Source organism: Typopeltis vanoorti, chromosome 2 (genome assembly GCF_054136105.1).
Source record: "Typopeltis vanoorti isolate ZY-2024b chromosome 2, IOZ_Tvanoo_1.0, whole genome shotgun sequence".
NCBI classification, from domain to species: Eukaryota; Metazoa; Arthropoda; class Arachnida; order Uropygi; family Thelyphonidae; genus Typopeltis; species Typopeltis vanoorti.
This window is the reverse complement of record NC_143550.1, coordinates 77,886,857-77,914,383: the sequence shown is the minus strand read 5'-3', so window position 1 is coordinate 77,914,383 and position 27,527 is coordinate 77,886,857. Positions and strand designations below refer to the sequence as shown.

Genomic DNA, 27,527 nt, shown 5'->3' with positions numbered 1-27,527 from the left:
TTTTTTAGCATATTAGCAGCTTCTTTAAATTTTCTTATATAACTGCTGTTTTCTATGCATGACATCATCGTTTTTTGCCAGAGTACATCGTATCCAGTGGAAGTGGTATGGAAAGCAAGACCTGTTTTTTGTTCTCTTTTGTATTGTACGTCTTTTTGGTGTTCAGCCATGCATATTTCTCCAGATCTTCCTGTCTGTCCTACATAGCAAATCCCGCAAGAGAACTGGATTTTGTAGACTCCTGGTTTTTTAAGAGGATGATGAGGTGGTTTTGGAGGATGTAGGAATCTTGAGATTTTTTCCATAGGAAGGAAGGCTACTTTTATGTTGTGTGTGTTCATTAATTTTGTAGACTGGATTTTGTAGACTCCTGGTTTTTTAAGAGGATGATGAAGTGGTTTTGGAGGATGTAGGAATCTTGAGATTTTTTCCATAGGAAGGAAGGCTACTTTTATGTTGTGTGTGTTCATTAATTTGGCTAGCTTATCTGTAACATTTTTGATATAAGGAAGCGAGATTGCGTTTTTGTAATCCTGTTTTATTGTGTTGTTAGTTGGAGGCATTTTAAGGATTCTCTTGAGTTTTTGTTTCATATCCATTCTGTTGGAGGATTTGTGTTAAGTATTTTAGTTCTTCATTACATCTTTCTTGTGTGCTGGAGATATTGTATACTCCGTCTCGAAAAGTGTTAATTAAGCTTATTTTTTGTGAAGGATGGTGGTGTGAGGTTGCATTTAGAAATCTTCCAGTGTTTGTCGGCTTCCTATATACTGAGAAGGAGAGTTTACTTCCTTCAACTTCTAATAGAATATCCAGAAAAGGAAGTTTTTTATTTTCTTCTTGTTCTAAAGTGAATATTATGGTGTTGTGCAAATTGTTGAGATAATCTTTGAAATTGATAAGTTCATCTGTTGTTCCATTGAATATGATGAAAATATCGTCCACATAGCGTAGCCATATTTTTGGTTTTTCTATGGTAATTCTTAAGAGCATTGTTTTCAAATTTTTCCATAAATAGGTTTGCTAATACCAGTGATAATAATGAACCCATGACCAATCCTTCTTTTTGTTCCCAGATTCTGTCTTGATAGATAAAAAACTTTCTTTTCTAGATATTCTGTTAGAAGTTAATGAAGAAAGTAAACTCTCCTTCTCAGTATATAGGAAGACGACAAACACTGGAAGATTTCTAAATGCAACCTCACACCACCATCCTTCACAAAAAATAAGCTTAATTAAAACTTTTCGAGATGGAGTATACAATATCTCCAGCACACAAGAAAGATTTAATGAAGAACTAAAATACTTAACACAAATCCTCCAACAGAATGGATATGAAACAAAAACCATCAAGAGAATCCTTAAAATGCCTCCAACTAACAACACAATAAAACAGGATTACAAAAACGCAATCTCGCTTCCTTATATCAAAAATATTACAGATAAGCTAGCCAAATTAATGAACACACACAACATAAAAGTAGCCTTCCTTCCTATGGAAAAAATCTCAAGATTCCTACATCCTCCAAAACCACCTCATCATCCTCTTAAAAAACCAGAAGTCTACAAAATCCATTTCTCTTGCAGGATTTGCTACGTAGGACAGACAGGAAGATCTGGAGAAATATGCATGGCTGAACACCAAAAAAGATGTACAATACAAAAGAGAACAAAAAACAGGTCTTGCTTTCCATACCACTTCCACTGGACACGATGTACTCTGGCAAAAACGACGATGTCATGCATAGAAAACAGCAGTTATATAAGAAAATTTAAAGAAGCTGCTAATATGCTAAAAAAACCCAACCCAATGCAATAAAAATTAAGTTTTAATTCTCCAAGTGTGGTCAGATCTAATAAAAAATCTACCTCAATCTGAGCTCCGACCGTGTGAGCGAGAACAAGAACACATGACATCGTCCAGTATTGTTCAACGTCAATAACGTTTTATATCTGCATTCTGTTATTTGAGTTTATGAATAGCCAGATGGTTATGATTTATATTTATTAATTCTCTTGTTTAAACTTTAAGTTATACTATTTACCCCCTGAAGATGTAAATCCTACGATTTACGAAACTTGTCGGGAACTATTATTTCAGTATTTTGTATAACTGAATAATAAAAAATGTGGTGTAATCACTAAAATATATCTTTTAGTGCTAATCAATGTCTTCATAATTTTCATCAGGTGTTGAGTTGTTTGACAATTTAACCTTAAGCAAGAGAAAGTTAAATATGAAACAACTGAAAACTTGATGAAAAATTCTCCCACAAAAAGCGACAAAAATGGTAAAAAATATTAAAAATACTACAAAAGAGTTCCAAAAAATAATAAAAATAGATCCATTAAAGGCCAAAAGAACAAAATTTCATATAATAAAAATCATGTCCACCAACATTTGATGTATCAATACAAATATTAATGATGTGCACCATTGCTTACAGGCATTAAAACTTCATCTGCGATTCCTAACTAAACACTAGGTATCCTCTGCTACCACAATTCACCTCATCTCTGTCATCCATTGCATGGTGCTACCTTCTTTAATAAGGGTAGAATATGTACTTTTGTCACATCAGATATTCCTTGTCAAAGGTTATTAAACTCTTGATCTGCTCAGTCTCAAGTCTTGCTTCACTTTTTAGTTTTCATTTTTTTATCATTATCTTCTATTAATTCAGATGACGATGATAATGCCTTTTATTTATTGCTGAGAGTCAATTTTGTTCAGGCTAATTATCCAAAGACTTGGAGCATATTTTCTTGGTATACTAAAATCCATAGCTCAGATTGGTTCTCCTCAGAACCACATTGATTTCAGAGATTGTGCTGGAATGATGGCAGTTGAATCATTTGCTGTCAACTGTGATCCAGTACAATTTAACCTGCCAACCAGATAAATTTCATCATTCTTCTGACACTGGACCTTTTCTTAACCAGCTCTTTCTTTCTCTCTCTCTCTCTCTCTCCAAATATGCAATATATGTTGGCATCTGCCCAACAGCATGAAAGCCAGCCTTTTTCCAGCCATTAAAAATCAGCCATCACACTTTCATTCCATTGCCTCTATATGAATACTGTGATGATGGAGGTCATAAACAGCCAGTGTCACTACCTGGAGACTTGTCAGTTAATTAGTGATCACTATCGATTCCACTACTCTTCTTCTACAACAAACCTTACTCACCTTTAGACATAGACCACAGAGAGGTGGGATCTATGAATGAAGAGCAACCTGAGTGATTGCTCCTGATATTTCTAAAGGCATTTGATCATGTCTGGCATCAAGATCTTATCAACCTACCACCATCTTTTGGTCTCTCTTGCCTTTTGCGATTGGATTGCTAGTTTTCTTTCTGGCCTTCATTGCATGTCACGATGGGCCTCTTTTATCAGATTTCTTTATCATTACTGAAATAACCAAGAATTCTGTACTCTTGCGATGCTCTTTTGCTCTTATGTCATTAACTTTCTCTAACTTAAATCCTGCTCATACTCTGATGCTCACATTTCACATTTTCAACTTTCAATAGAAATTGAAAGTATTGTCATACTCTGATGACAATACTTTCAATTTCTATTTTTCATTTGCAAAAACTTGTAGTACACAAATGATTTGGGCCTCAAAATCTTCTTGGTAACCTATCGAATTTCATTTGTCAAAACAATCCTCTCATATTGCCCAGAAAAAAAAGATACTACATCACATCACTCCCTCTTACTTTTGATAAAGTTCCAGTCTGCAGTCAAAATCATTTTCTCTTCTTGGGTTGACTTTTGAATCTAGTTCATCCTGGCATAAACATATTCCAACCATAGCCTTCTCAGCATCTAGAAAATATAGTTTTTTTTTTGTTCAAAACACCTGCTCAACTACTAACCATAAATAACCATATTAATTAACTAATAACAGTGAATGAGACAAGTTCTTTGAATTCAACTTTGTCTAACATAGCATGTGCAGAATATATGTCTTGGCTAATGTGAATGGTTCATGAGAAAAGTCAGTGATGCTAGAATTTGCCAGAAATGTGAAATGATTAGCAGATGAATGAAGTTCCAGATGAGAGGACATGGCAGGTAGTGGGAAGTGCTAAGCAAATTATTAGCAAAAATAGAGGTGTTAGGATACACGATGGCTATAGCAGTAGTGATATGAAAGGAGAGAGAGAAAGAGTGCCAGAAAGACCATATGAAAGAAATGAGGGAGGGGGGGGAAAGAAGAGTTCGGCTTGATGTTGGAAATTTTGAGGTTTTGAGGGCTGCACAGTATTGAGAGTTAGAAAGAGTAGAAAAGCACTTGGCAAATAGCATAAAAGGAGATAAAACACATAAGCAAAAAGAATAATCAAGAAAACAGAAATGGTTGAAAAAGAATATTGTAATATACAGCATACTGGATGAATTGAGCAACCAGTGAAAACAGATTTCTCAGGCATGACATATTTGTGACATGTGAGTAAGTGGAATGTTGATGATGTGATTGTACTGGTCAAAATGACTTATTAAAAGTATGGTATGAGAGAAAATATGAAAGAGTTGAGTGCAGCGAAGCAAAGGGGTAAAAATTGTGAATATTTTGCTACAGTATGACAGAATAAATTAAGCTGTTGTAATTTGTGAGTGTAATGACAGAGTGAAAGAGAATGATGACTTCAGGAATTGCCAGACTAGTTATGAAAAGTGTTAACTCTGGAAATAGTGAAAGAAATTTAGTTCAAGATTAAATCCATCAGCCTGGTAGGTAGATATTCTGTATATACATTAACTCCAGAATCATCAGGAGTAATGGTGAGCACTTACATTTGTAGATTTAAGGAAACTAAACAATTATATGTATTAGTGAGACTTGGTTGAAAGAGAGGAAGATACTGTTGGAGGAATAGAATATATGTTCAGTTTATTCAGGGAGAAAAGACAAGGCAGGAGGGTACATTGTGCAGATGAGCAAAAATGAATTATTTACTTAAGGGTAACTAACTACCTTTAGCAGCATGATGGGACTTGCAGTACAAGAACTTTGAATTTAGTAATAGTATCTGAGAATTTATCCACAAATTAGTTGTCCATTATGCCTGTGGTTAGTTAGGAGTGATCATGCTGTTTTAACTTGGCAGATGACAGTATAAGAGCTTTGATTAAGGAACTATCAGGCAGATGATTATAATAAATTGAGAAGGCATCTTGAGTCAGTGCCTTGGCATGAGAAGCTGCATAATAGAGAAATTAATAGTGTGTGACAAAATTAATCAAAGAGTGACTAAATAATGCTTACATGTAACTGCATATGTAGATTCAAGAGAATTAACTGCATGAGAGGTAAATGAATGAATACCACTACAGAAAAGCTGAATAAAAGTGGATATTATGGATGTGATATCATAAAAAGAGCAATAAGATTCTGGAGTGCTGTGATGAGAGTGAAGGCAAAATCAGATTATGAAAACAAGTTAGTCACAGGCCAAAGGAAATCTGAAAGAATATTATCACTATGTAGCAAGTAAAAGTAAGAATGACCATGGAAGAATTACCTTAGTGGATGATAGAAGAAAAGTGTCAGATACAAAAGAAATAGCTGAGTTGTTAAATGGGCATATTAGTAAGATTTTGCATGGACTATATAGTCCATGCAAAATCCCCTGGATCTCTGGATGCCAGAGGAAAACTGGATGAATGAACAGAGGTAGCTGAATTAAAGTATTAAAGCTGTTACTAGAACTTAACTAAAATCCAGTAGTTGTACTGGTTGGGATATCAACATGAGTGCTAAAGAATGTGCAAAACATTTAACAGTGTCTCTGGGCCATTCGTAAACTGAGTCGCATTACATGCAAAATTCCTAGAAGTGAAGGAGAGCAAGAGAATTCCATTATGCAAGGGTGTAGCTAAGACTGATACAGAGAATCTCTAGTGATAGAAGAAAAGTGTCATAGTCAAAGTATTTGAAGAGTTGTTTTCAAATCGCATCCAAAGATGGATGGACAGTACTACAATCCTTTATGGAGGAAAAAGCATGATTTTATTAAAAGTAAGTTTTGCTTTAGCACTCTGCTTGTGTTCTGTAATAGTGACAGCAGAGTTGGATAAAGGGAATGGATGTACCATGATGCTTCTTGAACTTGTGACATGGATTGGAGAGTGGTTTAACTAACAGGTATCAAGAAGCGAAGTATTGGTGGTGGGACTAAGTTTATGAGGAGTAGAAGAGCAACCAGTTGTGTACCACAGAGTTCTGTACTTAGGCTATTGTTGTTCATCATGTGTATTAACGATATTGTAGAAAGTCTTGAATGTGATTATCCAGTTGCTTGCTTGATGATGCCAAGTAGCTGATACAGAATCCTTTCCAACTGATTTGAAAAGATTGTTTATATGGACAGATAACAGTAAATGTCAGTTCAGTGCCACTATGCTTAAGGTTATGCATTTTGGACATATGTTATTAAAAGTTAAGTATTATTATTATATTAATGGAAATTTGTTGGATGTAGTCAACAAAGCTAAAGATTTGGGGGTTATTGTGCTCAGTGAGTAAGTTTAGAGATTACAATGCAATGGTCGTTAAGTCATGACATTGGATAACAGTATTGTTACAAAGAACACTAGCTTATAAGGAAGTTATTCTCACACTTTAGAAGACTGTGAAAAACCCATTAGATTTTCAAGGGGGGGTGCAAGACGTAAGATAACGAGCCTATGGAATTGTACGTATGAGTATGGACTAAGGGAATGTGCTTTTCAACGTATATGTTTCTTGAAACTTATCTTCTCTGGCTGGTTTGTTTTGTGGATACAAAAATTTGAGTTATTAGAGAGTGGGAAGGGAGAGAAAAAGTCTTATTGTATGATTGACTAACTCAGCATAAAAAAGCAGAATTTTTTCCCACTTACAAATGGGATTTAAATCCAGACATTGTGTGCCAGTGTTCTCTAAGCTATGGTTGAAGAAAATGGTTTTTGTTTTTAGCTAAAATAATGCAAAAGAATTTTATATCATTATAATGACAATTTAAATTTTAAATAATAAAAAAGCTTCTCTAGCTCATTCAGTAACAACAGTTTCCTTTCTTTGAAATTGTTCTAGGTCCAAATCTTGCCTATAGAAATGGCACCCTTGAAAGTTCTACCCTCCAAGCCATTGCTTAATCCACTTATTATGATAATGCATTCTGAAAAAGAAATTATTAGTTAATCATTTACACTTCATTAATGCTAATACTAGCCAGGTAGTAATTTTCATTATCAGAGTGAAACAAAACATAAGAGCTGCTAAAAACAAATTAAAAAAGCATGCATATACAGTGCAGAGGGTTATTCTGAATAACCTCCCCAACCAGAAAAATTAACGTGACATTGTTCATCTTCCTGATAGGTTAAAAGTTGTGGTAAAAGTGCTTCAATGAGACTGCATAAATAAGCCTTTGAACTGAAGAGAACAGTGACGAAGTCATAAGATTGCAAGTGATCCTGTGTCTTGCAGACAATTATTTAGAACACATTTTTTATGATAGAAATGCCTGTTGTAATTAATGTTATTTTCTTATTTCTGTCTGTAATAGCTAGTGTTGCATAAGCATGGGAGCTGGTAAACTCCTTGAAAGAGGTACTAGTGATGGTATTTATTTTTTAATGAAGGTAAAAGTGACAGTATTTTCTTAACATGACAGAGAAAGAAAGAAAAAAAATGGTTCTCATTAAATTTCTAAACCTCTTCAGAAAATTGTATACTTTTACAGAATATTCATCAACTGTAGATGGTTATAGCCGTTGATAGATGTCTTATTGCAGCCATATTCCTTTGATAAATGTTATAATAGCAAATTGTTGGCATAGTCAAAATTGGTCAAAATCTAGACTTATTTTAATGTTGAGAGTTATCAGGTTCAATCCCCCCCATCCCATTCTAAAATGGGATGGTGTGTGGGGGGGAGAACAAGAGGCTATCTTTGGAAACTGTATAAGGAGGGTGTGAGCAGTGGAGTGAGAAGTAGGTTCTTTGCATGGAGTGGTTGCTGAGTGGAACATTGCTTAAGTGTGTTGTGAATGTTGACACATTGAATCATTTTAAGACACGGTTGGATGAGCTTTGTGTGTGTGATAGTGTGTACCTTTCATGATGATTCTTTGACTCCATGTGGAGGTCAGGTGTTAATAATAATTATCAAAAGTAAGAGGGAGTGAAGTAGGAGCAGCTTTCTTTTGCATAACAAGACAGAACTGTGTTTTAACAGTTTTGGAATTCACTAAGTTGTTTTTGCTCCACATGATTATGGTGAGCAAATTAGTATTTAAGTGTTGGTCATGGAACATCTTGAAGCTTCAGTTATTTGTGCACTACAGGGTTTCTCCATGGAAGAAGAGGAATGGAGTGTACTATCATCAGCAAAACTATGAACGAGATTTGAAGCTAAAGGGAGGGAAGGTTATTGCTATAAAAGAGGAAAAGTATGGGTGAGAGTACAGAACCTTAGATACGTAAGCATTGATAAAGAAATCTGGTGAGAGGAAGCAGTCCACCATGACCTGCAATAAACGACCAGAGAAGAAGCCTACAATCTAATCACAGAAGGCAGGAGGGAGATAAGATGGTTGCTAAGTAAGATCTTGATGCTAGACAGTCAAATACCTTGAAAATGTCAAGGACGATCATGAGTTTCTTCAAATCTTTCCATGCCCTGTATCTGAAGGTGGGTGGGCAATGTTTGCAAGTAGGTCTTCTGTACAATGAGAATGGCAGAACCTATATTGGTGGTTACTGATTAACTAATTGGTCTCTAGGTAGTAAAGAGACTGGTTGCCGATGCCCTTCTCCATCACTTGGAACTGAAATGGGAGCAATGAGATGATAGTTTGGCTGTCTTTTATCTCCATTTTTAGGTTCAGACTGCTATTTTTTTTTATATCTGACCCACGCAGGAACGGTTGTAAGACCTACTATAGCATATCAGTGCCGTGGGGGGGGGGGGCACAAATATGCTGTTGGTAGATGCCAGATGAATATTGATATAATTCCAGCACACAAGTTGGTTTTTTTTTCACTTGGTTATACTATAAATTTATAGTATAACCAAGTGAAAAAACTTGCAACATCTTTCTCTAATCCAGAGTAATTTAATAATAAGGTGTGAAACCTTTTGGCAACTCGTATATGGAAATATGACTTCTGCATTGCTTCAACCTTGGTATCACCTCTGGGTCTGGCTCCCACTGAAGAGACCTCAATAAAGGTCGAAACTGGTCTGGGTAGTGACCCCTTCCCATAATGTCCAGCGTTATACATTTCCGCAAGGAGATGTGCTTTGCATTATGGGATACTAAGGCAAGTGATGTGAAATCAGTCCACCTTTGCCACGAGTTACCCCAGTCCTGAAGATACTTCTGGTGCAAACTTTGTTTGTTTACACTTGGATAAAGGATCAAACTAAATAAATATAATTTCCGGCACACAAGTTTTGAGCACATTTGTAGGGATGCCATCTAGATCAGGAGACTTATTAGTATCAAGACTAATGAGGATTTTTCTAATATCCCTTTTGTTGAAAGTTCAGAGGATGTATGCACTTAGCAGTTTATGGTCTTACAGGAGGTGATTTTTTAGAGAACCCAGATATGAATGGAAGTTGGAGGTTTTGCAGCTGAGTGGTGAACATAGGCTCTCATTTCAATAAGGATTATTTTAGTTATTAGTTCAGAGTAGGATGTTCATATTAGAAAAGCAGTATCTGATTTGATGGTTGGCACTGTTGTAGTGTGATAGGGTACAAGGCTGAGATTGGCTAGAAGAAGAACGATCGTAGAAAAAGAGACGTGGATACGATTATGATCAGAGTTGCCAAAAAAGAGAGTAGATATCTAGTTTATTTGAATAGAGAGCTGATTACAAAAAGATATCAAGCAAGATGTAGTTTTGGTAGCTAAGGTGGGCTGTAGTTGTGGAGGATGCCAGTTGGGGGTCTGGTTAGGATTATCAGATTGGGTTTTGATGTCCTGGATGTTGATGAAATGAAAATGTTGGAGTGTTGGAAGGATGATTAGTAATATTAATTATTATATTTATTTTAGTAATATTAATAGTAATTAATTAGTAATAATAAATTAATTAGTCATAATTATAATAAATTATTATATAAATTATATAAATAATATATAATATTATTATATAATATATATATATATTATATAATATAAATAATTATTTAATATATAAATTATAATAAATAGTTATAGTTATAATAAATTAATTAGTAATATTAAACTAAAGTTTTTATTCAAACACGGTAGTTGTCTCCATAATTTCCAAAAATGCATTCGGATCACCGTGCAAGCCTAAAAGAAAGGAAAAGAAGGATGATTAGGATTTTCTCATATTCTGTTGATAGGTTAACTCTTTGTGTTAAATCACAATTGATAGCAAATGATTTGGCTTCCTTTGTGGCTTGATCTCGGAAATTGTGGGGGGGGGGGACAAGTTTGTGTTATGATTGTTAACTCTTCCTTGGAAGATAAGCTCGCACTTTGGGTAATTAGACTGCATGAAGTAAACTATTAGAGGTAAGTAGTCAAAAGTGGACAGCATTGTTATCAGAATTAGTAGAATAGTCAAGGGCAATTGAAAACTATAAAGTGTGATAAAGAAATCTCGAACCAGAGTAGATTGAAAAGCAGCGATGCCAAGTTCTGATTTCACAAAATCGCACTTTCCCCCTTTTTTTGCAGAAAATATGCAAAGTGTAGTTTTGATAGCTAAGGTATGCTTATTGTGGAGGAAGCCAGTTGAGGTTTGGTTATGAATATTGATGCCCTGGATTTTTTTTTTTTTAAATGTAACTTGGGTGTTATTTTGTCTTTTTTTTAGGGTATAGTTTTATTTATTTTTTGTTGTTGTATTTGTCATATTTTTATAGTTTACTATTTTTTTATGGGAGATGTCTTTACATCCACAGTGCTGACATTTGAGTTATCTTTCATTGTTGAGTTGGTGCAAGAAACACCTTAAAAGAAATTTAAGCACCCTTGATCAAATAAATTGACAGTATATGTGGTTATGCTTAAAAAATATAAATAAATCTGCCAACACCTTTTATTCTATATAGAACGAGGCAGTTTTAGGCCTGTCCAATTTTTGGAGGCTGAGGGAGGCCAGAAATGTTAGTGCAAATGCTATATTTGCACTAACCAAATATTATATTCATTAGTGAGACTTGGCTAACAGCACTCCATGTAGTCACATGGAGTAAGTGTGATGGATTTATTATTTTTAGGTAAGATAGAGTAGACAGGATAAGGAGTGGAGTACTGCTGATGATAACAGATGAATTACAACCAACAAAAGTAGGAGTCATTTGGACAGATGGTAGTTCTTTAGAGGCAATCAGGAGTGAGATTGAGACCAAAAAGCAAAATATAAAATTAGTTGCTGCTATAGACCATGGGACACCAGGGATGACATGGAATATAGCATCAGCATATTAGTACAATGAGTGCAAGTTGAGTAATTATTATTGGGGACTTCAACTTCAGAGACATAGATCAAAAGGAGGAAAGATCACATGGAAGGAAGGAAATGGAATTTATACACCTCCTGAGAGATAATTACTTGAAGCAGAATGTGATGGAGGGGATTTGGGGTATGAAAGTGTTAGATTTAGGTACACGATCAGAAGACCTGTCCATAATTAAGGGTGGCTACTTTGCCTCTGATTGAGGAAAATGATCACAGTCTTGGCTTGGGAGGTAACAATATACTGTATATGTCAGCGTATAAGGATGACTGGCGTATAAGACAAGGTCTAAATTTTAGGCTATTTTTAGGTTTTAAGCTTATGTCAGTTGTATAAGATGATCCCCCAATTTCTTCTTTCTTGTATTAATGCAACGTTAGATATTGTTACCATATCTATTATTTTTATATCTATGCATATCCGTTATTTTTTTGAATAGCATAGATTTAGTATTTACACGAATTATCCTAATTAAAAGTGATTAGCCCCAATTTTAATTAATTATGGATTTTCATTTTTTTTTAATTTTAGGATTATTAAAATTGTTATAATTTAAAATGATGGAACAGCAACAAAATGAAGAAAGTATGAAGCTTGATTTAAAACAAGGGTAATTGAAATGGCAAAGCAAACTAATAACTGTGCTGCTGCAAGAAAGTTTGACATAACTGAGAAGATGGTAAGAGAATGGAGGAAGAAAGGAGATATTTAAAAAAAAATTGCCAAAGAAAAATGTCTGAGGAACTGGGATCACCCGATGGCCGCAACTGGAAAATCACATTGCAGAATGGGTATTCGAACAAAGGCAGAATGGTTATCTTGTTACAAGAAATATGAATAGAGCATATGCACTAAAATGGTCGAGATTGAATCCAGATGAAAGTATAGAATTTGAAGCTACTTCAGGATGATGTAATCGTTTTATGAACAGGCAAAATCTGGTAATACTACAAAAAACGAAAATTGCTCAAAAACTACCAGCAGATCTTGACCACAAACTTACCAGTTTCCATAAATTTCTATTGTCAAATATTAGAAATATGAATGAAACTCCTATGAGCTTGATATGATAAGCAATAAAATAACGGAGTCTAAAGGTAGTAAGAGTGTGCTGGTTTGAAGTACAGGTTATAAAAAAACAAGGTTTATGGTTGTGTTGTCATGTTTGGCTGATGGAACCAAGTTAAAACCAATGATCATCTTCAAACATAAAACTAAACCCAAGATAAAATTTCCTTCAGGTCTTTTTGTACATTTTCACGAAAAAGGATGGTTGGATGAAAATGGTGTGAAATTATGGATAAATAATGTGTGAAACACGCGACCAAGCAGTATAATGAAAAAACGCAGTTTATTAGTTATACTGCCTGGTCGCGTAGTCATTTAATTGAGAATACTAAAAGTCTTCTAGAAAAAAAAAACACAAAAATTGCTGTTATATCAGGTGGCTGAACTTCTATATTGCAACCACTAGACGTCTGCTTGAACAAACCATTTAAAGATCATATGCGAGAAGAGTGGAATAATTGGATGTTGACTGGTGAAAAATCATTTACAAATGGTGGATCTATGTGCACTGCAGGTTGTGCAATTTTGTGATCAAAGCATGGAATAAAGTAAAAGTAGAGACTGTAATAAAATCATTTAAAAAGTGTGGTATCTCTAATCTTATGGATGGTACAGATGATCTGTTATGGGACACTGATGACGATGAAAACGAAATCAAATGATTCGAACTGGGATCCATATGACAATCATTTAAACAATGAATCTGAAGAACTATTTTCAACAGATGATGAACAAAATTAACATGAAAATTGACGTTAATAATTATTTGTTTTTTAAGACTTGCATCTATTGTAATATTTTAAATAAATTTATGTAACAAAAAATTAATCTGATTTGTTTATAAACATTGCCTATTTTCTTATATAACGATGTATTGTAACTACCTAAATGTTCATCCAAGAAATTAAGCTTCCCTTTTTAAACTCGTATAAGACGACCCATGATTTCGAGAGGGTTTTCTGTAGTTGAGAGTCATCTTATATGCCGACATATACGATATATGTGGAGATTCCAGTTAAGAAGGTGTACATATGGAACTACAATGCAGGTGATAAGGAGGCAGCTCGAAACAGCACCATGGCATAAAGATCTGCAAGCAAAGGATGTTCAGATGGGGGATAGTCAAAGGATATCTGGATGAAGAAATATATCACACTGTGTATACCCAAGGTCAGGAGGATAAATCGGGTGTAAGTTGGATGGATGAATAGAATCATTAAATATGAGCTGCAGACAAAGAAAAAATGTTGTGGAGGTTGTGCTTAAGAAAGTATGAGAGAGATAAAAACGTGCCTGTGGAAGTCGAAAGAAAAAATCTGAAAACCTTCCAGCTATTTCAGGTATAAAAACAAACACTATTACAAGGAACTGATTTACTACTATAATGAATTATCAAGGTCCAATGCAAATAGACTATGCTATTTTCAAGAAGTTTATTATAACAAACTATTCCTTTTGTCCTTATGAATATTATGCCTGGAGAAAAAAAAGGCATGACTGAGTCTTCTTTCTCAAAGCATTGCATTAAGTATCAGCTGAGAAGCTGGCATACCTTATTCTGCTCAGTACATCATTTACAGAATCTGTTAGTTTCCTTTCCCCATTTATTTTTATTTTTTTCTATTCTCTATATATTCCCACCCACCAAACAGGGAACTCTTTCAAGTCACTTCTGTCCTCCAGTAAGAGAAACAGTTGTCTCATACCACATCCTTTTTTTCTTTTCAGTACAACTTTTTTTTTTACCTTAAAATGTTTCTATGTTTTGCCATTTTTATTTCTTTGGCTACATATCAGATATTGAAATTTTGTTTCACGCTACAACCCAGAACCTCATCTTGATCCTATAACTTTTACATGCTTTATAATATTCATTCCTGTGACTTATCTTAGTTGAGCAATAATTAGATAAGCTGTCTTCTGTGAACTTCCAAAATATGTTCTAGTTTCCAGTGTTTATTTTAGCTGGTCTTTAATATAATGAAAAGAGATGTACTGTTTGTTGCATACTGTTATAATTCATGATAGTAAAAAGATACTCAACATTCACATACATCATGCAGTTAAATAACTTAAAATCTCTTGATCATCAGACCCAAGGTGTTTGTACTTCCTATACTTCTGGTGAAGACATTTAAAGTAATTGACATTTTATGATGTGTAAACAATTGTACTTGATTTCACAAACAATGTTTGTGAAATTTCACAAAAAAATTTCACAAAAAATTTTATGCACTGAATCATTTACAGTGATTCTGTAAAAGTACTATATACAAGAGTAGAAATACTGTAAATGATTCAGTGCATATGTTGTATAAGAGACTAGAAATATTCTTTTGAAATACACTTTTTTTTTAAATGCTCGACTCTTGTATTTTATTATATTGTAATTTTTTTTTAAATTCTGAACATGTCAGAAGCTTAAACATTTGTTTAAAGATACCTATTTACTTGAAACATATCCGTGATGAAGTGCAGTAACTGCAGAAATGATTGATGTCAAAATGATGACTTAATTATCTTAATCATTATAAAGATAAAGAATAATTCTACATACTACTAACATGTTAATTTAATATTATTTAAAAAAATCTTGATATAAGGCTGGTTATACCTGGGAGTGTACTTAGATATCATGATCGTCTAATATATTTCATGACTGGTTGTATACAACTGTCTGCTACTTTCTTCCAAACTTGTGTGGTTTCTGATTTGATTAGCACTTTCATTTACTCCTCTTTCTGCTAATCTTATATCTCTTATTCTGTTTAAATGACCATGCTCTACCAGTCATGTACAAAAATGTTTCATGTATTAAGAATATTGAATCAGAATATCATTAATTGTTTGGTGTGATCTAATGCAACTGCTTCCTGTCTCAGTGATTAGATTAGATCATTTCTTTAGTCAGAAACATGTTACTGCATACTCTTTGCTGACATTATTCTGCCCCCCCCCCCCCCCCCCCACTGCAATTTTCACTGCTTAATTTAGAGAACTCAAGCTTCGTACTGAATTGGGAAGTTACAAATTCTGTTTAGTTTGCATTGTCATGTATGTTTGTTTCCATTTAAAAAAAAATACATCATAAATATTAATGTGGCTCACATGGCTGCTTATTTTCCTATCTAATTGATTTAGATGTTGAAAGTTTATTTTTCACTTGGTTAGACTATAATAAATTTAGTTTAATCCTTTATCCAAGTGTGAGCAAACAAAGTTTGCACCTGAAAGTATCTTCAGGACTGGGGTAAGGTTGTACAACACCGGGCAACTCGTTGCAAAGGTGGAGCAAGCTAACATCACTCCTAGCTCAGTATCTCCCATAATGCAAAACACATCTCCTTGCGGATATGTATAATGTTATGCATTAAGGGAAGGGACACTACCTAGACTAGTTTCGACCTTTATTGAGGTCTCTTCAGTGGGAGCCAGGCCCAAGTGGAGATACCAGGCAGAAGCATTAGCAAGGTCATCTCTACCTATAGGAGTTGCCAAATGGTGTGCCACCTTTTTATTAAATTACTCTGGATTTAGAGAAAGATGTCGAAAGTTTATTTTTCACTTGGTTAGACTATAATAAATTTAGTTTAATCCTTTATCCAAGTGTGAGCAAACAAAGTTTGCGCCTGAAAGTATCTTCAGGACTGGGGTAAGGTGGTACAGCACCGGGCAACTTGTTGTAAAGGTGGAGCAAGCTAACATCACTCCTAGCTCAGTATCTCCCATAATGCAAAACACATCTCCTTGCGGATATGTATAATGTTAGGCATTAAGGGAAGGGCCACTACCCAGACTAGTTTCGACCTTTATTGAGGTCTCTTCAGTGAGTAATTCGTGAGTAATTTAATAAAAAGGTGGCACACCATTTTGCAACTCCTATAGGTAGAGATGACCTTGCTAATGCTTCTGCCTGGTATCTCCACTTGGGCCTGGCTCCCACTGAAGAGACCTCAATAAAGGTCGAAACTAGTCTGGGTAGTGGCCCTTCCCTTAATGCCTAACATTATACATATCCGCAAGGAGATGTGTTTAGCATTATGGGAGATACTGAGCTATGAGTGATTTTATCTTGCTCCACCTTTGCAACGAGTTGCCCTGTGTTGTACCACCTTACCCCAGTCCTGAAGATACTTTCAGGCGCAAACTTTGTTTGCTTACACTTGGATAAAGGATTAAACTAAATTTATTATAATTGATTTAGAGATTTCTTGTTCATTTTATTTTTTTTATGTTGATTGATGCAAATGTTAAATGAAGATATATATATAAAATCTTTTTAAAAAATTTATATTTTCATTGCTTGATTTTTTTTTGTTGTAAGCCCTGAAGAAAACATTGATTGATTCAGCCAGAGAGGCATGTGGTGAGGTTGTCTGTAAGGAGAGAAAAATCAGAACTCCAAGGTGGACACATGAAGTTAAAGAGGCAGCGAAGGGGAAAAAAAGGCATATTGAAAGTTCCTGGCAAATAAGTCAGCTTGTGCTCTTAGAGAATACAGGGGCAAATGTTAGAAAGCTAAACAGTGTGTAAAACTAGCTAAACAAAAGTCATGGGAGGACTTTGGCAAGAACATAGAAAATAAATATCAAGAAAGTAGCAAAATATTCTGGAAGTTGTTGAAGAAGCTCAGAAATGGAGGAAAGAGTGCTGTAAAAGGAAATTGAGATAAAAGTGACATGAAAACTGGAGAAAAAGATATTATTGATGTATGGAGTAATGACTTCAAAAATTTGCTGAACGAAACAAGCACTGACAGCACAGTGGTAAAAAAACACTCAACAGGCATGCAATCAGAAATACATATTCATGCCTGAAGTAGAAAAAGCCAGCAAAAGCCTGAAATGTTGAAAGGCAGCTGGATTAGATAATTTTTCGACCAGAAATGCTCAAATATGGAGGTATAAATGTCTTGCAGTAGCTGCACTGCATAGTTCAGAAGGCCTGGACAGAGGGAAGAATTCCAGATGATTGGAGTAGAGCTCTCATTGTACCCATATATATAAAAAGGGAAATAAAACTGAATGTGAGAATTACAGAGGTATTTCCCTTCTGAGTATTCCTGGTAAGATTTAGGTTGAGAAGGATTGTGGAATGGAAGCTTGATGAAGAACAAGCTGGAATCAGGGCAGATAGAGGCTGTCAGAATCAGATTTTCACTTTATGACGAATAGTTGAGAAATTGTTTGAGTATAACAAAGATCTGTGTTTAAGTTTTGTAGACCTGCAAAAGGCATATGACAAGGAGCCAAGAGAAAATTATTCAAAATGCTATAGTTATAAGATGTCAATGGAACATTATATCAAGCAATACTTAGTGTTTGAGTTTTAAGTCAGCGGTTAGAATGAAGGAAGTACAGTAAGGTGGTTTGATGTTAAATCTGGTTTCAGACAAGGATGTACATTATCCCCTCTGTTATTCATTATCTATATGGATCACATTATGAACGAAAATGGTATTAAACCTGATATCAAAATTGGAGATGTTGATGTCAGTTCTTTGTTTTATGCAGATGATGATATACTTTTAAATAAACCCAGTATAAGTCCACAAGATTCCCTGATTAAACTGAATAACTGTTGTAATAAATTTGGTATGAAAATCAGCAATTACAAGACAAAGACAGTGAAAATAGGCAGAAACATTGAAAATATTAACTGCATCATGAATGGAGAAAACCTATAGAACAAGTAAAACATTTCAGCTACTTAGGCACAATTTTTAGTGAAGACAGTAAATTAAATATGGAAATAGACAACAGGATCAACAAAGCTGGTATGGTAGGAATCAACTTAATATATTAGTATGAAATAAGAGAGAAATTCGTCAAAACACTAAATTAGCTATATAGAAGACAGTGTTCGAAAAATTTTAACTTATGGATTTGAGAGCTGTTAGAAATAAAACACTTGACCAAAGACTAGAGATCACAGATATGAGAGTTCTGAGAAACATTAGAGGCATGAACAGATGGCATCAATGGCAATATCATATTAAAAATGAGGATGTTAGGAAAGAACTTGACATTGTTAAGTTCCAGGAATGTGTTAGCATAGCTAATCTCAGGTGGTATGGTCATTTAAACAGAATGGGAGAGGAAAGAGTAGCAAAAAAGTGTTCTCTGTCAGGTTGGCAGGAAAAAGACCCAGAGGAAGGCCAAGATGTAAGTGGATTGATAGTAAAAAGTGCCTTAGAAGACAGATTTGGAGGAAAATTGTTGATAAGGAGTTATGAATGATGTAAGTTCTTCATGTATTACTATCATAATATCCCAAACACCCCTTGAGGGTACATGTCAGGAATTTAATGATGATGAAGATTTGAGTTAGTGGAAACTTTAAAATCATAGAGTGTCATTGATGTTCAGGATGGTAGCTAAAAGTATCTTAGTTAAATTTATGTTAATTAGGTATGAAATCTGAATAGAAAACTATTCATTATGATCAGATAAGCAAACAGAAGAGTAGAGTTAATTCACCCAATTGAAAAGCTAGAATTCTGCACAGTGCCTTCAACATTTGAAGAGCAACAGCTTTTGAGTTCTTCCAGATATTAGTTTCTCCATGATATGTCCAGAAACTAGTGGTATAAGGAGGGAAATACTCTGTATTAAGAATAGCATAAACATGTATTAGTGTTGTTGATTCTATCACACTTCATCCACTTGAAGTAATGAAATTAAAATTGTCTACTAATAGTTTAACTAGTATAACTGCTAATTATTTCAGAATATTGTAATTTTTCATTTAATTATTTCAATTTATCTCTTTAAATTTTTGCCTGTGAAAGATTATATACCAATACTTCTTGTTGCCAATGTTTATTTTATAATAAAATTAAGCATTTAATTTTTTTTTTAATCTAGCACTGGGATGTCTTCAGGGTAATATCAGAAATATTTATATTGGTTCCAGCACTCCTTGGCTTAAAGGGCAACTTAGAAATGACACTTGCATCAAGATTGTCTACACAGGTATTTTTAGAAAACTTCGAATACTTTTAAAATTACCTGAATAATAATAAGGTTTAAAGACCAAAAAAAAAATATTTTTTTTGAGATCAAAAGATAATACATGTGTGTGTGTGTGTGTATATATAATACATATGAGGGTGGTCTGAAAAGTACTTGGCCTAACAATGAAAAAACGAATTTATAATTTAAAAATTATTTTCATTTTTCAACATAATCTCCCTTAAGACTAATACATTTATTCCAGCGATGCGCCAGCTCCATTATCCTGTCCCTGTAGTGGTTCTCAGTAAGATCTGCAAAATACCCTTCTACAGGTGAAATCAATTCTTGATTCGAAGAAAAATGCTAACCAGTGAGGAAGAGTTAGAAGTCAGAGGGAGCCAAATCTGGGGAATAGGGTGGATGTTCCAACAATTCATAGTGTAGATCCTTTAATTTTCCCATTGCCAAAACACCTTTGTGGGCAGGTGCACTGTCCTGATGAACGATGATTTTTTCTTCTGCAAACTGGGTCTTTTCTCACGAATATTTTTGTCTAGTCTGGTTAAAAGATCGAAAAATATTCTCCGGTTATTGTTTTACTCTTTTCAAAATAATTAACAAACAAAATGCAGCATCCCAAAACACTGATGCCATGACCTTTCCTGCTGATGGAATCGACTTTGTCTTCTTTGGCGCTGAACAACCAGCTTCTGTCCACTGTTTTGACTACTATTTCGATTCTGGTGTGTAATGGTGAATCCAAGTCTCATTCATAGTAATAAATAGACGCACAAAATTAGTTTTATTCTTGTTAAAATACTCCAAGCACTATTCAGAGATTTTCATGCGAGTGGGTTTTTGATCTGCTGTGAGCAAGCGCAGTACCCATCTTGCGCAAAGCTTTTTCATTTGCAATTCTTCATGCAAAATATATCCTACACATTCTTTTGAAATGCCTATAGTCTCAGCAATTTCACGCACTTTGACTTGCCGGTCATCCAATACCATATCATGCATTTGATCAATGATTTCTGGTGTTGTTACACTTTTTTGGACTTCCTTCACATGGGTCATCTTCAAGGTTGGTACGGTCATGTTTAAACTTGGCAGCCCATTTCCTAATTGTCGGAAACAAAGGAGAAGAGTGCCCACAAACTTTTATGAATTTCGATTGAATTTCTTTTGGTTAAACCTTCTTTTACAAATAATTTTATAACCGCACGATGCTCAATTTTATCCATTTCAAGGGATACAGACAACACTTTTGCTTCAGACAGCTGTATAAAACAAACTACTTGATAGAATGAATTGCAGTTTCACATGGATGCTTATGACAGATGTACCAACTTAGAAAAAAAATTTTGTTGATAGTGTTGCCATCTATGGTTGAGGCAGAGAACTTTTAAGACCACCCTCGTATATATGAAGATAATAAACAGAAATAATTGTTTGAATAAGAGTTTGCATATGATGCATGATACTTTCTTTTACACATCATATAATGTTGTTATGAATAGCATAATGACTCAAGATAAACTTCAACATTTACTAAAGATTCTTCACACTACACCTAACATTAGCCCATGCATCATACTTACCACCCACCATGAGAAGAACCTAGACCCCCCCCCCCCCCAGCCATCTTCCAGGAATGATATTAAGCTCTACTCCACTATACACAACAAAATTTAATTTTTGTCTTTAGGATAAGATTTCCTGACTATCTTTGTTTTCTATGATCCAATCTATTCCTCAGACTTTGAAGACCACATTCTCTCAGTGTTTTTATATGTACAATTCCTTAGGCCAGTTATCTTGTTTACTTGTCTGAATATTTTCAGATGTCTCCCTGTCTCCTTTTAATCTAGGTGACCATATGTACAGACAGTAGTCCAGATGTGGTTTTCTCAAAGCCTTGTAAAGTGGGAGAATAACTTCCTTATTCCTACCAGATTTCTTCTTCTTTAACTGCACAGTCATCTAATGTGATGACTTCAGTATGGCTCAGAAACTTTAACTTTCCATCCCCAATAACTGCCTAAGTCTCTAGCTTCATTAACTACTTGCATCCAATTCTTATTTAATACTCTGGCTGAAATGTCCTCTGTTCAAAATGCCAACGTAACCAGCTAAACTGACAATGCCATTGTCATTTCAGTTGGTTGGTTATGTAGGCAAATGACAATGAAATTGCCATTTGCCCAAATAACTGATCTTTTTAAACAGTTTTTTTACCTTGGGTTTATTATATGTTATATATACCAAGAAATTATATACTTGGTTTTGATCCTTTTTCCCGGGAAGCAAAACAATGTTTTGCACGTGAAATATATTCACGCCTGAGATACTTGTATATAGAGGCTAGTGACTTCATGGCACTTGCCTTAGTATTTATCCCATAATGCAAAGCACACCCCTCTTTTGGACATAACGTAGTGCATAATGGGAAGGGCCATTACCCAGACCAGTTTAGTCTTTTAATTCCCACTTGAACCTTCAGCTCCCACTGATGAGACCTCAATAAAGGTCAAAACTGGTCTGGATAGTGGTCCTTCCCATTATCATTGCATTATACACATCTAAAGGGGGTGGGGGGGTTTGCTTGCATTATGGGATACATACTAAGGCAAATGATATGAAGTCATTAACCTCTATACACAAGTAGCTCAGATGTGAATATATTTCACGAGTAAAACATTGATTTTGCTTCCTTGGCAAAGGATTAAAATCAGGTATGTAATTTTTTAGTATCTTTAATGTGTGATCTTTTTAAATCAACTTCCATGGATTTGGTATCAGCTCCATTTCTTATCACCCTCTTTAATTTAACACCATTAGCAAATAATGATATCTGATGATGTCCAATAAATAGATCGATGGAACAAATAACTAGATATCACACTCAAGACCCTTGTAGTATTAATATATAAATTAAACAGACAATAGCAGGATGCTTAAGAGTGAGAGCTGGATAGCTAGGAAGAAACCTCCACATAGCCTTTTGGGGAATGCAAGGCTTTTAACATAATTCCAATCCTCACCTCCTCATAGTGCACTCTCTTGGGTATCTGCCCAAATACTGAACAAGTAAGGATAAGTTGGCAATTTGGGATTAAGCCAGACAAATATATTCTTATTAGCTTAAACCAAATGAAAAATTATGGTACAACATGATAGAATTTTGTGTCACCCAGTTAAACGAGGCCCATGTTGCTTTCAGCAGAGAACCAGGACAAATAGCAAAAAAGTCGGCTACTGGAACAAATCCCAACTCATCAGCAAAGTTGAAGATTGGCACCATCAACATAAGAAGCAAGAATGGAAAAGATATGGAACTTTCAAAAAAACTAGATTGACAACATATGTGTTAGCAAAACAAAAGACCAAAAAACAGGTGAGATCTTTCTAAGCAACAAATATGAGATGTTATATTCAGGCACTAACAATCAGGAAAAAGGAGTAACTATTGCATTCCACACTAAATATGATGATAATCTTCATGAATGAACAGATGGTATCAAGTAGAGTGATGTGAGCAGATATCAAAATGGAGAACTGTATAGTGAGATTCCTACACTTCTTCCACAGCAGAAGATTCTACTGTGGAAGAAGTGTAAGAATTTTTTGAGGCATTAGAGAAGGCAGCTGATACAATTAAAAAAAAGAAAAGGTGGTCCTTTTTGGAGATATAAAAACAGCAGAGTAGAAAATCGTTATAGGACATGTAAATGTTTAGGGAAAATTTGGAGAAAAGTGCAAAGCATTATAATAATAATAATAACTGTAAGTACTTGCTGAATTTCTGTTCAGGACATTGACTAGTTACTAATAACACAATGTTGCAACATAAAAATGTGCACAAATTCACATGGAGAGAAGATGAAGAAATAAGAAAGATTTCATTGATTATGTCGTTGTTGATAGCATTGTTTTCCCACATGTTCAGAACACGAGTGAAGAGTGTACAGAGGATTTGAAATTAGAAGTCATCACCATTTAGTTTAGTGTTGAGGAGGATAAAATTAAATTTCATATTGAAAAGAAGAGTGTGTGCACGCGTGCGCGTGAAAGTTTTAAAGCAAATCAAAGTTTGAACAGCTTTCAAAGGTGAACATTAGACTTAAATACGTGAACATTATTCAAGAAAGAGTTGGAGATTGAAAACAAGAACCAAACCTTGCAGATTCGTTGACAAACCCGGGGGGGGGGGGGAATAAATTGATTCAGCCAGAGAGGAATGTAGTGAGATTGTCTGCAAGGATAGAAAAATCAAAATGCCATAATGGACTCAGGCAGTTAGAGGCAAAGAAAAGAAGAAAGCATATCAAAAGTTCCTGGCAAGTAGATCAGCTTGTGATCTTAGAGCATGCAGAGAAAAATATTCTGGAGGCTCTTCAGAAAACTTAGAAATGGAGGAAAGATTACTGTATAAGGAATCAGAGATCATAAAGATCACATTAAAACTGAAGATAAAAGTATTTTAGATGTCTGGAGTGATTACTTTGAAAGGTTGCTAAATGAAACAAGCAGTGTTAGCATGATGGTAGAAAACATTGAACCGGAAGACAATCAGGAATATGTGAAATAGAAAATGCCATCAAAAACCTGAAATGTGGAAAAGCAACTGAAGTGGGTGATATTCAACCAAAAATTCTCAATTATGTAGGTATAAAAGTTTTACTGTGTCTATACTGCATAATTCCAAAAGCCTGGTCAGATGGTTGAATTCCAAATGAATGGAGTAGAGCTCTCATAGTACTCATATATAAAAAGTGACATAAAAAATGTGGCAATTACAGAGGAGTCTCCTTACTTGAGTGTTCCTGGTAAGATTTTTGCAAGTATACGTCAGAAACAGCTAAGAAAAAATAGTGGAAGGGAAGCTTGAACAAGCTGTAGTGATTTTTGCATATTCTTATTTAGAATAAAGTTTTGTTGATGTATTTTATTTTATTATAAATTAATTAAGTGATTCATATGACTATATTTGTAATTGAAATTCATGTTATACTTAAGTGATGTTTACATTTTTGCTGTAGGCAAACTTGGGTAATATGGACACATCCAAAGAACAGTGGATGATGGCTAGTGGTAACATGGCATTAATACAGGTAATGTGTTATGTCTGTTCATTCTATATACTTATTATTCTTATACCTATTAAATTGCTGGCCTGGTTGGATCAGTGGTTAGCATATCTGCTCTCCAACCAATGGTTTGCAGGCTTGAATCCTGCTACGTGCATGGATGTTTGTGATTGTCTTTCAGTGGAAGATGAATTTCATAATAAAGTTATCATTAATTTCTTTTCAAAGGCTCTGTCTTGCTGATAAACAACATCCCAAAAGTTGACATTATCAACTTTTGGAATTGAAAAGTTTGGAAAAACTAGCAAGACTCAAACATCTTATATGTATTTAGACAATTGAAGAAACATACCCGAAGTATTTGATATCTGGTAGAGTTAAGAATTAAGAAAACATCAGTTTACTAATTCTTAATCAACCAGAAATTTGAGTTGCCTATCAGTCTGAATTGAATGAAGATGCAGAACCCAACGAAATACCTCAATTAAAAAATTTGATTGAATACACAAAACTGTCAGTAGGAGATTTGGGATTATAGGAAATAACTGATAGTATTAGTACAGGGACATGGTTTTATTATCTTGTGTGTTAGTTGTAGGAGAGATGGGAGGGGGAGGATCATGAAGTATTTTGTAGGGGTTGTAGCCATTGGCTGAGCTCAGTTTGTTTCCAACTAACCTGACTTCTCCAAATCAACTTGTTATCCAGTCCATACATGTTATAACATTAGGTTTTTCTCTCTCTCTGGTTATGATTTGAATTGTTTCTACAATGATCTATTTGCTTGTCACAGTTGTAATTTGTGCTCTGAGGATGATGGGTAGAAAACTGGTAAAATAGTAAGTTCGATAAATTAATTATATATTTTTCTCCTGGTTGGAAAAGGCATTTAATAAGATTAAAAGAGAAAAAGTTTTTCAAAATACTGCAGTTATATGATGTAAATGGATATTATTCCATCAGTACTATTACAGAATCATATGCTGGAGACAGGGTATAACGCAAACACATAGATTTAACGAGACACAGTCTTACATTATTGGTTAATAACTAATGTATAACTCCAACATAATTTAAGAACTCACAAACACATGCAGTTCATCGCATTGTTACACATGTTACTGGCTAATGATGACGACTAACAACCTGTCTTTGACACTCTGTTGATGCTCATTAGCACTCACTTGACAGCTTCTCAGTGTATGTTTGACATTCACTTTTCAACATGCTGTTGATGCACTATGGGCAACTTGTTCACCAGCTTTTATATATATATATATATATATATATACATACATACAGATAACCCTCATATGATGCAGATGTTAGGTTCCATAGAAATGCCGCGTTATATAAATCGCATTATGTGAGACTTAGATCACATAGAAAAAGTAGGGTTAGGTTCCAAAATCGTTTTTTTTTTTTTTTTAATTATATAAACAACAATGACATATCCAACAAAAAAAAAAATTTTTTTTATTTAATTCAGGTAGAAAAACGAAGACAATTTTCAACAATGAACATTTATACAGTAAACCCTAGATGGCAAACACATGGCACTCGTGCCGGAGGTGGCACATCAACGATTTACAGGTGATATCCTTTTATACGCTTATAAATTATTCAACGTTTTTTTTTTAATTATTACAATATGTACAAGTTGAATTTTGTTTTACACAAGAGAGCAGCTATAAAGACGTGCATATGATTGGTGTGGTATTAATAAAAGATCGCGCGACCCAAAGACAACCGACAAGTGTTGAGTTGAAATGCTAATTCTCTTCATTCAAATTCCATAACATCTGAAACTGTCATAACAACATTCACTATTAGTTTTAATGATGGGGTGTCGTTTATCATTACCAACTGGCTCAACTCACACAAAAGTTTCAACCCTTAGTTGAATTTTATGGCTGCTTGTTTGTGTTTGAGGTGGCAGGCGAACTCGCACACTAATTTTATGGCATCTTTCAATTCTTGGTAGAATTTTATTTTAAGTTAGCCTTTGTGATCTATCATAATGACATCAAGAATTTCAAATGCAATAAAACAACACTTATTTCATGTAATTGAAAAATTGGACGATAGTTTTTAGTTAGATACTGTGTTTCCAGTGCAATATATGGTTTCGCTTGAGTCTATACACCATAGTTTCTGTGAGAAGGGTCATGTGATTCATTACTTAGCGCCGTTTTTATTCCAGCTGTCTCTAATTTCACTATTTGTTGAGAATTACACAGACTGCAAAAATCTTTGTACAGTACCTTATTCAGGGATACAATAAAACTAAATTTGATACTTATAACCACTTACGTGATACGGGCAGACATAAATTTCACGAAAATAAAATTTGATTTTTAAGTCCCGCGGTGAAAAAATATATGAAAAAATAAAATAAAGGGTTACTAAAAATTGTAGACCGCGTTGAACAAGGGTTACTACAATTTGTAGACCGCGTTGTATAAGTAGCGCATTATATGAGGGTTACCTGTGTGTATATATATAAGTATATATATATGTAATTAAAGAAACTTAATGACTAGAATCCAAGAAATAACAAAATAGAAAAAACCTTATTTGAATGTACAACTAGTTTCATCTTAGAATACTTCAGTGGGTTCATAACATGAAAAGAGAAATACAAAAACAGTTGTTGGAAGTGTTTTTTCCACTTGGTTTAATCCTTTATCCAAGTATAAGCAAACAAGTTTGCGCATGAACTATTTTCAGACTGCAGCAACTTGTATGCAGAAGCTTATGACTTCACATCACTTGTCTTAGTCCCATAATGCAAAGCACATTATCCTTACAGGTATGTATAATGCTATGCATTATGGGAAGGGTCACTATCAAGACCGGTTTCGATTTTTATTGCGATCTCATCAGTGGGAGCCAGACCCCTGAGGTGATAC

General features: G+C 34.5%; 1 protein-coding gene and 1 long non-coding RNA gene across 5 annotated transcripts in view; one reads left to right on the top strand and one right to left on the bottom strand.

Moving 5' to 3' along the window:
- LOC150109197 (uncharacterized) overlaps positions 1 to 27,527 on the bottom strand; it is a 181,142-nt gene that overhangs the window by 23,315 nt on the left and 130,300 nt on the right. Inside the window, exon 4 of one of the 2 annotated variants that reach the window (XR_016550235.1) lies at positions 6,987 to 7,172. The exons of the other annotated variant lie outside the window; for it this stretch is intronic. This is a non-coding gene — a long non-coding RNA (uncharacterized LOC150109197). Of the gene's footprint in view, positions 1 to 6,986; positions 7,173 to 27,527 lie in introns of those variants that run through there. 2 annotated transcript variants of the gene reach the window in all.
- The window catches only part of LOC150109198 (solute carrier family 41 member 1-like), a 145,539-nt gene that overhangs the window by 30,230 nt on the left and 87,782 nt on the right, over positions 1 to 27,527 (top strand). For all 3 annotated transcript variants that reach the window (XM_090411959.1, XM_090411940.1, XM_090411950.1), the window contains 2 exons: positions 19,439 to 19,546; positions 24,568 to 24,639. In XM_090411959.1, coding sequence (XP_090268085.1) covers positions 19,439 to 19,546; positions 24,568 to 24,639 — 180 coding nt within the window. The remainder of the gene's footprint in view (positions 1 to 19,438; positions 19,547 to 24,567; positions 24,640 to 27,527) is intronic.